The 12,302-nt window shown below is 32.9% G+C and overlaps 1 protein-coding gene across 3 annotated transcripts in view; it reads left to right on the forward strand.

The window, feature by feature from the left end:
- The first annotated feature begins 1,273 nt into the window (after positions 1-1,273).
- Srrm1 (Serine-arginine repetitive matrix 1) overlaps positions 1,274-12,302 on the forward strand; it is a 150,292-nt gene continuing 139,263 nt past the window's right edge. The window contains exon 1 of one of the 3 annotated variants that reach the window (XM_085818626.1): positions 1,274-2,219. In XM_085818626.1, coding sequence (XP_085674752.1) covers positions 2,165-2,219 — 55 coding nt within the window. In that variant the 5' untranslated portion in view covers positions 1,274-2,164. The remainder of the gene's footprint in view (positions 2,220-12,302) is intronic. The other 2 variants (XM_085818625.1, XM_035364807.2) reach the window with 2 other exon arrangements.

Here is a 12,302-nt window from a genome sequence, read left to right on the forward strand (position 1 = left end):
AAGCAAGATTGCTAAAATGAAAAAATGCTAAAACCAAGACGCAACAATGAAGTTAAACATATTTACTTACAAATAACAGTGTGTGCGTGATTGTTAGAGAGTTCTGCTTCTTCAGAAATTGAAAAATTCCTTCGATAGTCATCATTAATGAGGATATTTAAAAGCCCAATGCTGGATCGGAATTATTTAACGCCTGTAATCGAGAATTTGAAGCACAAGTACGAAGGAATTCTTCGTACGATTTTTATTTACGCAAAAATTAAGGGCGATTTCATTCTAATTGAAAGAAAATTGAAAGAAAGGCTTATTTTCTTTCATACTTACCAAACTAGTATTGAAACAAAGGTCAAAGCAGAGGCTCAAAGCAATCCTAAAAAATTTGGCAGGAGCAACAACTGAAAAAATCCTTCAATAAGATGAAAATTTCTTATCCTAAATGTAAAACAGTTTACCCGTAAGACCGAAGAAGGCATAATGAAATTCCCAATTTATTTCTTGGAACACGAGCGAATTGAAGCTGGTCGAACCATATTTAATGTGAATAAGAGTATATGCATTAATTTACACACTGAAAAATATAGACCGAAGAAGCGCGAATTTACTAGTGCTTCAAGTGTCAAAGATTTGGACACATCTAACATCTCTGCTTTAATCACATTCGCTGTGTCATTTGCGGGAATAGTCATAGAAGTGCGGAGTGCCTGAAACGAAAAGAACAACCTCTAGTCCGTTTATTCTGCAAAGGTTCACACATTACTAATTATCAAGGCTATCCTGTGGAAAAAAAAAAAAAAAAGAAAAAAAAATCTCAGCAAATTTCTGAAAAATCCTTTTCAAAAGACTGAAGATAATTTCTCTCGACTTACTAAAAATCCTGAAATTCCCATGCCTAAAAATTGCAGAAAATGCAGCTAAATAGCTCAGAATAAATCTGAAAACAAATATGAAAAAAATAATAATTGTAATAATTCTAATTGGTTTAGTATAATTAAAGAAATTTTTAATATTCTTCAGGAACCTTCTTCAGGAAAAAATAAAAATTTCTGCTGAAATGTTATCGACTAAAAAGTATTTCCAATAATTCTCCTTGATTTTCACAGCTTTCAAGGCAATGAAAAAACTTCTTGCTGTATTTTTAATGATAAGTAAGAACACTTGCCAACTGCCTATGCTAGATGGCAGCACTTGCTTGCTTCTTTGTCCCTCTTTTGGCGCAAGTGAATTTTTTTTTAATTCTTCGTCTCTTAATTTCAACGCCGTCACCTTTGAATGTGCATCTAAACTGCGATTTAGTGATTAAATAGCTGAACAAAAATATTTGTCTGCTTTTTTAAGATGATGATTCAGTGCTTTCTGAGGCACTGATTGAACAATTGACAGATGTGATTACTTTAATGAACCATTTTCTTTTAGCTTTGGTCCATGTTATTAACCGCAATTCATGATGTGTTTTAAATGAAATTCATCTAACTGGTATAGATACACCAGACGCACTGCCTGCTAAATTTGAAGCATCAATTGCTTCTTCAGAAGTTTTGAACTTTTGTACCATTATTTTAAAACTATTTTGAGTAACATTATTATAGCCGTGCAAACCTGTCATCAGTGTATGGCATACAGAAACTTTACTATCAATTCAGACATCAACTTGTATTGCGAATTATTTTGCAATAAATTAAAATTTTTATTCTTAAAACACAAATTTAAGAGACGTTTTGAATAATTAAATTTGTGTGCTATTAAAAATTGAAGAAGATATTTACATGGCTCATAAGTATAAAATTAACTCTAAGAAAATATCTATCCATGTATATATAATAAGCACCATGAATCGGGAATTATAATATCTGATAGTGATTAGGTGATGCATCATAATTTGTGGGCCGTAAAATTAGACACTAAAATGTTTGTATGAACAATGTCCACAGATCATTGTTGAAATGCATTAGCTTCTCTTGTCTCAATGTATAATCAATTGTGTAATTCTAGTGGTCCAGGTTATACAGCCCGTTATGTAAGTGCATTCACTTGCATGCTGGCAAAGGAGACTGTACTTAAATGCAACAGGTGTCTGGGATATGTGTGTCACTTTTCTCACCTCGTTTAGTAACTTGTACTTTTCTTGATCAAATTATTTATAATTGTGAGGGGTTCATGAAGATTTATGTCAAAACAGTTATATAAATCAATAATTATGAGCAAATTAAACATTAATGTAGGTAAGTAATTATTGTTTAAGGCTTATATCTTTCTATTCAGTGAAATTTAGTTGATTGCATATGACAATAAAAATATTATTTTGGAACTACTCTGATATGCGTCCTCAAATCGGCAAACATTTTTGGCGAGAAACTCCACGCTGCCATATTACTATCTAAATTTTTTGTCTACATTTCGAACTTTAAGCCTAAAATGCCTCCAAAAACGCGGTTTTCGCACATGCAAAAACTGCGTTTTGAACACACAATTTAAGTTAAAAATCCGAAACAAAAACAAAAAATTTAGGTAGCAAAAACGTAAAGTTTCTAACTAAAAATATTTAACAAGAATTGATGTACACAGCGATATGTTTTAACTTTTAAAAAAATCTACGAATGGCACAATCTAGGGAACGAACGAACTATTCTCACCTAGCTTTAATAAATTAACATAACAACAACAAATTTCAAAGAATACCATGTACACAGCATATTGTTTAAACTTAAAAAAACATCTACGAATTGCACAATCAACAAAACGCACTAATCAACAAAATAAACTAAAATAACTAAAATAAATTTCAAACAATTAAAAAAGCAACAATAATGACAGAAATTCATACTAAAAAAACAATGAACATAACATTCTACAAAATAAGAATAAAATAAAATGCACTTACCATGAATTAATTTTTTTTCGAATAGCAGAAATACTAATTTTATACCGCCTTTAACATGCCGGAACGTAATCACTATCGTATTTATATGACAGGCAGACACACTCTCCAGAAAATTGATACTATGGTTCACAAATAAATAAAATCAAAAATCCCTATTTCTATCATGCACAGCGACTAAAAATAATCTCCCAGACCCTCTTTCCACACCTCCAAATACCCATTGCCCCTCAACAGGATGGCCACAATGATATTTCCTTTTGCCGAACTTCAATTCAACAACTTGCACCATTTTACCTTCTGAGACACATACGCGAGCCAACAAACCAACGAGCTCCAGCAAAAGATTTTTCAATGTCAACAGGGTTGCCCTACAACACGCAATCGCACCAAAAACCAGCGCAGAACACATATCAACACATTTGGTGAAATTTAGGGCGTATATCAGAGTTGTACCATTATTTTTAATTGGTACTTTAGAATACAGTACAGTCTAAAAGTCGTTAATTCGGACACCCATAATCCGTAATTATCTATAATCCGGACCTCAAAGCTACAAACTTTCTGCGCATGCGTCTATTTCAGTTAATGTTGCAGATTACGTTGTTCCTTAATCTTCGAATTGGATCCGGCTTATTATTTTTTTATTAGAGCAATTTTATAAAAGTAAGCTTGAACTTTCGATTATGTTAAATAGAATTTCCGATATATATTTACTAATATGTAAAGGATCTACAAAGCAAAAGTATGTTTCGATGTCCATCAAACAAAAAGTGGAATTGCTGCAAAAAATGGATAAAGGCATATCCTTTGTTTCTCTAATCATTCCGAAATCTGTTTATCAATTTCATGCTGCTCTGCGGGGGGGGGGGGGGACGTCGCGGCGCGCTATGAACTGGAAGTTTATCTGTCAGCACTATCTTTATCTTCAGGGCAGATGTTTTTATTTTATTCAGCTTATAATTCCTTACTAAATGCAGTATTTCATCTCGATGTATTCCGTCTTTGATATGATTTAAATCAAATTCCTCATCATTATAAATATCAGGAGTACATATCAAATAGTTTTCTGGTTGCAATTTTCTAATTTTGACTATGCGTAATGTATGCTTTATGCATGCACGCATTGAAAGAAATGTTTAATAAAATAAAGAAATAAATATTAAGCTTTTTTTTTATTGTAAATTTTGATACCCTTTAGATCATAATGGCTCTTTATTTCATAAATTACGGTTTCATATTTTTAATTTTATAATTTCTGCATGCCATCTTACCAGATTTAAACTGATGATCTATAATCCGGAATCGCCGAAGTCCCGACGAGTCCGGATTAAAGACTTTTGACAGTAGTTAATTGTCAACTACAAGCCTAACTCATGGGGAAAACCAGTTGTGAGCATTTAGGAGCATATTAAAACATTAATATGTGCATATATGTGTGTATGCATGTACATACATATACACATGCATACATACATTTCTGAGTCCGGTCCCAATAACAGAAGAGTACCTAAAAATGTTCTTGATGATATACCACTGCAAAAGTGATTTGTGTTCAAGTCAGATGGTTCAAATGTAAAGAAAATTGTTAATAGGCTGTGCAGGATGAATGAACAAATATTGATGTTACACAATTAGAAAACTTTGATCTGGGATTTGTACACTCATATATATATGTACTATTTATACATATTATTTCTTTATACTAGTTTCTCCTGCTTTATGAAAGTAGAATATTCTTGTGAAACCTTTTAAAACTCTTAACTCATTGGGACTTCAGCAATTCAGGATTTGGAATTTTTCCAGATATTACATCATCAGTTTAAATCTAGTAAGATTACATGTAGAAATTATAAAATTAAAATTTTGAAATAGGGATCTACAAGATAATGATGCATTTAATACCTCAAGGAACTTACAATTTACGAAAAAAAAAAAAGTTTAAAATGTATTTGTTTGCTTTATTAAACATTTCTTTCAGTGTAAGTAGTTTAAGTTGCTTTGTTTTTGTGCTAATACTTTCTCTTCAAGTCTACAGATAGACATAATTTGTTGTTCAGTTACAAATATCCATTGTTCAAGTTCAGCGATAATTCCCGTTTTGAGAATTCCCACTAAATTATCAGATTTCGCAGTCTGTTGGTGATTGAAGATAAGGCATTGTCTTCATAATGAATAACTTTATGTTATAGTATCATCTTCATTTATTACTACTTCTCGACATTTCTTCACAAATTCCTGTCTTGCTTCTCTCGTATGCTGTCAAAGTTAAGTCTGAACTGTATTAGCTATTTATTATATTTGTGCTTGTTTCTCTTACATGCTTAAAGGACAAATCCTGAATAAATAAATTCCCACCTCATATTTAGCCAGGGCCAGTGCTACACTATCCAGATATTTTGCAGCCCAGTGCAGTCTCTCTGGTTCCACAATACTGCTGGCAGGTGCTTCCCTAAATTCTAAAAATTTCGCTGCCTGTAAATTTTCCATCCCAGTGCCTTCTCTAAATTCTAAAGATTTTGCCATACCTTAATTTTGTTGCTTGGTGTTTCTTTAAATTCTAAAAAGTTTGCCTTCCCTAAATTCTGCTGTCCAGTGCAGCCACATCACCTTTGGTGCCGGTCCTGGGCATATCTAAATAGCAAATAGTTATTCTCAGTTAAATTTTTTTTTTTTTCATTTAGAAAGAAATTTCTGTTTAGTTAATCCTCATTAACACATTCAACATTTCCCAGTGGAGATAGCTGAAGTCTCTGCTCTTTGCCATGGGTAATGTCAACATAACAAGTTATACACTGATGAAAGCAAAAAATAATAAATAATGATTCGTCATGTTAGTGTGAAAGATTAGTTATTTAGTAAGTGTAAAAATTAACAATGTTTGAATGTAGATTTCGTTTAAGATTTATGTCAAGCAATAAGTCAGCTAGAGAGCCAAATTATTGATCATACACACATGCTAATAAATGATATTGTTCCTTCAATGTGGAGGCATTAGTGAAGTGAAATGAAGAATCAGGACTTCCCATGTGTTTTCTTATGAAAAACAAGTGCTAGCATAAGACAAAATAATTTCTGAAAAAAAAAAAAAAAAAAAAAGGTTGCTTGTGATCCAGAGACCTAGATTTTAAATCATTTCAGATATTGGAAGTCCGGATTTCAGACTTTGTATGTACTGTACTTTGACATACACTTTTACAAAATGCCTGTTCACATACTTCTTTTGCAGCAGCAATGCTAATTCTGGCATAAAGATGTTCAGGAAAATCATTATATGTTTTATGTGATCCATCATCATGATAACTATATTGCAGTTGCTGTTTGTTCCCTTGAATAATTCTCATATACACTCATGTCCATAAATTATGGATAATTCAGAATCACACTGAAATAAAACTCTGAAGTAAAAAGTTCACCTGTAGAAATTACCTCACAAATCTTCAAAAATAATATACAAATTACAGGGAGCCATGAGATGACGTCGATAGTACATCACAATGATGAGAGTGTAAGAGAAATGTATATGAGAAATGGTAGCAAAGAAGTAAAATTGTTCACAAGCGTTCTATAAGCCATTCAGTGCCACAACTGAATAGATGATTTTTTACGTAGTAGAATAATCGACAGCTTGGAATGTGGGCGTACTCTGAACGGATGTATCCGAGGAACTTGGAATAGCCCAAAGTGCAATCTCTGGCTTTGGCAAAATTCCAAAATGTGGAAATGTCAGTAGACGTTACAGTACAGGTGGTCCTGAGTTACAACGCCGAATGACGACCGGTATTTGGCAGTAATTGTCAAAAGAAGCAGACGGAGCACAACATCAGATCTGTCTTGTCAACTATCTTCAGCCATGGGTATGACAGTTTCATGGCAAACCGTGTACAGATGTTTGAGACAGATAGGTCTATAATCTTGTAGGCCGCAGATGTGTTCTGCTCACCGTGACTCATTGTCACCAGCGGTTAGCATGGAGTAGAATGCATGCAATTTGTAACATCGTCACAGTCTGCTTGTGTGATGTTTTCCGGCGAGGCCAGGTTTAGCCTACATTCTGATTCACGTTGGAATTTCATATGGAGAACTCAAGGTACCCGCCATCACGAAGACCATATCATCAAAGAACACAGTTATGGTGGTGCAGGACTGCTCGTTTGGGGTAGAATTATACTGTATTCGAGAACAGATCTGCATATTCAGATCGAAACCATGACAATCCAAATTTATCAGGACATCATTCTTGATCAACATGTATGTTTGTTTAGGGGTGCCTTGGATGCAGAATTTGTGTTTATGGATTACAACGCCCGTCCTCACCGTGCAAACATTATCAAGGAATGCCTTCAATCTGAGGATATCCCTGTATAGAATGGATAGCATTCTCACCTAACTTGAATATGACAGCGTATGTGCGGGACAAACTTGGCCAATGAATTTCAGCTAAACACCTCCTACATGTGTACCGGAACTTCAGAGAGCATTGGTGGCTGAGTGGGGTAATCTTCCCAAGATCAGCTCGATAATTTGATGCTCAGCATGCCTAGCATTGTACGAACTCTATTTTATCCTCTGGAAGACATACAATGTATTAACCATCATACCAACTATGTAATGCTAAATTTTTATAAGGGAGATATTTTTTGTGATTGCTCCAGAGAGAAAAATCACAGTTTTTATGAATGGTATGATACATACATCCTATTTTTTGATCTTTATCTTTTGTTTAATAAATGGGCTTTATGAATAAGTCATGATTGTTTTGTTTCTGAACCTTTATTTGCCAGAGCTGGCATTATCCTTAATTTATGGACATAAGTGTGTATTAAACACTATATCTTAGAAATGTCTTGGAATAAAATATCTTTCATTTCCCATACTAACTGTATTTCCTTATTCATGTTGCACATTCAACCAGTTGTTTATAAAAATTATTACTTTTGTCATATTCTTACAAGTTGTGACCATCAGTTATATGTTATACACTATCAGTTGTGACCATTAGTCATATACAAGTTGTGACCACTTTGTATATATATCAGATAGTTTGACTCTTATGCAAAATAAATACCAGCTGAATTCAACATAAAATTGCCCCCCTTTTGTAATTTTTAATGAACCCCAGAAGAGGAAATATTTAATATTAATTTACAAAATTAAGAATCTGAGTAATACACAGTAACAGATAATGCAATTTAACTGCAGGACTAATATATGAAGAACATAGTACAGTCTCCTAAATGTATAAATACTCCTAATAATGGAGACTTTTTTAACACACAAAACCAGCTTCATAAGTCTTAATAAAATATGTTTGCTTCTAGCTAAAGATGATTGTTGGGGGGGGATTTAAAGCCAAATAATTACAAGTTTTCATGAGGAATAAAGTTAGCTATGTCCTTAATAATTGAACATTAATCATTTATTCTAAGAAAACTTTACTTATTGAGCTTTCAGTATATAACATTCAAAGGCATAATTTTTTAAATGCATACAATATATACCACATTTGTGTGCAGTATATTTACACATGCTTGATACATATATGCACATTTAGGCTTGTTAATGACAAGATAGATAAAACTAAAGGAAGTTGATTGTTTATCTATTGTTCATTTGCAGTGACTGAATGCCTTTGTGTATGTGTAATGTGAAAACTTTTGTAAGAACTGCAGCTTATTAAAAAAAATGTAGGGTAAAAGTATATTTACGGATACCCCTTGGCGAAAATTGGTGATTTTTGGCGGCACATGGGTACCGAGTTTGTGCAATTCTTTAACTTGTTATTTTGTCTTTGTGTAGCGGCGATATGCCAAAAATTGCTACTACAGAAAAACAAAATAACAATTCAAGGAATTGCACAAACTCGATATCCATGTACACATTGACCTATTTTCGCTTAAAAAACATCACATAACTCTTCAAACTAGCCATTGCGTACTCCTTTGACTTTATCCATGTACACAACGACCTATTTTCACTTAAAAGAAAACATCAGAGAATTGCACAAACTTGGCATTGTGCACTCCCTTGACTTGATCCATGTACACATCAATATATTTTCACTTAAAAAGTCAAAGGAGCACCAGTTCTAGGTAAAAGTATATTTACTGAACATTCAGCTACTCAGGTTACCATAAATAAAACAACAACTTGGCGATAAATGAAACAACTTCGTGATAATACAAGGGTACCCTTCAGTCTACTCTAACCAAATATAGTTTTGAGAGCCATAGTTTTAATAAAGTTTTGTATTGTGCCTTGTATAGAGGCACAAAATATATATTGATTGTAAAAAAATGTATGTACCTTATGTATTGCATGTGTATATTTGCTGATATAAACATATATATAAAATACAAATGTATTATCTCTTGTATTTATATCTGTGTGACCACTTATACAGGCATGCATATATATGAGGGTCATCTTGAAAATAAAGACCGCTTAGTTATACAAAATGAAAAACACAATATTTATTTAAAATCTGTTACATTCCTCAGGCTTTCTTCTCTTCTTTACATAATCATCACCTTTATTGAAACATTTATCATATTTGGTCATGAGCTTCAGAATTCCTATGTTATACACTTTTGCTGCCAGTTCATTAAGCCAGCTCCTCACTGCACTTGAAGCTCAGCACTGAAATTCTTGATATCACACAGATAGAGATGCCTTTCTTGATTGGATTGTGATTTGTGATGAGACTTGGGTATGTCGCATCAATTAGAAAGAGCAAGCACCAATAACTTGAGTGACATCATGCCTCACTACTAAAAAAACTGAGGAAATTCAATCAGACTCTCTCAACTTGAAAGGTCATGGCAACTATCTTTGGAATCATAAAGGTGTTCTTTTCGTGGATTTCATGCCAAAAGGCACTACGATCAATGCAAATCATTATTGTGAAACTCTAAGAAAACTGTGAACCATCCAAAACAAAAAAAGAGTACAACATGGAAATTCTGAACCTTGTGACCAGATACAGCAAATATTGAAATGTAGAAGGTGATTATGTACAGAATTGAAGGAGACTTCAGGTATGTAATAGAGTTTTTTTTTTTTTTTTTTTCCTAATAAATATGTTATTTTATTTTGTATAACTAAACGGCTTTTATTTTCTATATGAACCTTGTACATAAAGTCATACAGAGATAGTATGTATTGTGTGCATGCGGGTTCATAATAGATTGAATGCACACAGAACCAACAATAGCTTGATACAATTTATGGGACGCCTTTGTGGAGGACTTTCTAAAGGAAACTGGCTCGTATACATCTTACACATGAGGAAAACCACAAAAACGCCCATGCAGCCAGTTCGTTCGCGGGATTCGAACCTCGGACCGAACTACCAGTGTTCAGCAACTTTACCGCTCAGCCGCTGGTGGGCTATTAGTTGCCAAAACCATCGCCAATTCAGCACAGTAGCCTTACTGTAGTGTTAAAGAGTATAATGCTCATGTAATCTTCTATTTGCGGCAGAGCTTTGTCTCAAGTATTCCATGTTACATTATATAGAAAATACTACTCCTATCCCGAATGCCTAATACAATACGGTCGCGAATCAATCCATTTTCTTGTTCAGCAAACTCACAAGTTGACGCTAAAGTCTTTAACTGAGTGACATAACATTCAATTGTTTGTCCTTCTTGCTGGCTACACAAAAAGAATTTGTAACGTTCATATACGATATTCTGCCGTGGTGAACAATAATCTTCAAAAGACTTCAAGACCTCTTCGTATTTCGCAAGGAGGTTAGAATAGAAGGAGGGAGGGTTCGCAGTTTCCTCCACTCTCGGGGAATGAAACTCTACCGAACAAGTGGCGTCCATGTTTGTAACTTCAAAACATTGCATTACTGCAGTGAAACGTACGTGTTTTCAAGCCGTTTGCATGAATTTTCCAGTAAAAATATGTTAAATTTATAATAAAATGCTTCGCTATTGTTAGTTTTTTGTTTTAAAGTTATAAAGATGATATCTGTAATTTACTACGTACAGAAAAGCATTAAGAAATAGTTCGAAATCTAAATGCATGTGCATAACATTAAAGCCTTTAAAAAGGATGTTTCTGCATATTTCAAGAATTTGTTTAGGTTTTATTAGCAACTTGTTGGGTGTACGTTCCAATTTTTCCTTTGAGAAGTGATATTTCTGATTTATTCACAATAGTGTAATTTATTAAAGAATCATTTAAAATAATTTAACCTGAAATTAATAGCAGATAATCATCTAAAAATATAGTCACAGGTTGCATTTTTTTTAAATGAAAGTTTTAAATAAATTCTTTTCATAAAAAAAACCTTATAACAACAAGAGAATAAATATTAATAAAATAAAACAGATTTATGTGAATTCAGTGATTTGAGTTCATGCGCGTTTCGTATATATGAATCTCAAAGAAATTGCCTTGAATTGAATTGAATTACAGAAATATACCTATATAAATTTTTGGATACATCTTTCCACATGTTCAGTTGTGTAAATTTTTACTTACTTTTATCGCTATACTGCCCACAGATTTGTAAATTTATGCAAAAAAATTTTAAAACCAGAAAAGTTAGTTTATCTTGATCAAATGCACAAATTATATTCCTAACAGTTCACAAAACTTTAAAATGAATAATAATTAATACATAAACAAAAACATTACTTTATTTAAACCTTTACAATTCATAAAAATACTAACGATTGATTTCTTACTTTTAATGAAAATTATAAAACGAATTACCTAAAACGTTCAAATTATACGGTTTAAATCCTAGCATATACCATTGTATGTTAAGGAATACAGTTACCAGCAATAAACAGAAACATTAAAATGTATTTAAGATATTTTGATTATTATTGAGTACTTTTTTCGCATCTGAAAAGAAAACAACATGACATTGTGATATTTTTTAACATATTTATCAAATTACATAGAAAAAGAAAATCAATACTTATGAATGAAAAGTAATCTTAGGAATATTTTTCGAAAATCTATTTGTGCATCCATATGCAATACAAGCTGACATGCTTCAAAAAGAAAAGAAAAAAAAATAATAATAATGCAATTACAGATTCCCTTGCGCAAGTCACATCGATAACAGGAACATGGCCGCTGAGCTTCACCGTTTGAGTTGAACCTTCCCTCCTTCTATTCTAACCTCCTTGGTATTTCGCTAGTGTCCTCCTCTCCTAGCTCCTCTCTGAACTTCCGTGCAGATTACTGCGCATGTCGTCATTTCCCTGAAGGCAAGGTATTTACTGTATTACTGAAGGTGCTCCATATTTATTTTATTTTGCTTCGATTATTATAGCTTCTGCACAAAATCAAGAAAAACTGCCCATTATGCTCTGATTGCTTAAAAACGTACAAAAATAGATGCAGTTTGAAACGCCATGCCAATACATTTCACTCTAATAATGCTACATTAATGATTCAT

This window comes from Stegodyphus dumicola, chromosome 6 (genome assembly GCF_044657685.1).
Source record: "Stegodyphus dumicola isolate Sdum_Otavi_A_Nest chromosome 6, ASM4465768v1".
Taxonomy (NCBI): domain Eukaryota; kingdom Metazoa; phylum Arthropoda; class Arachnida; order Araneae; family Eresidae; genus Stegodyphus; species Stegodyphus dumicola.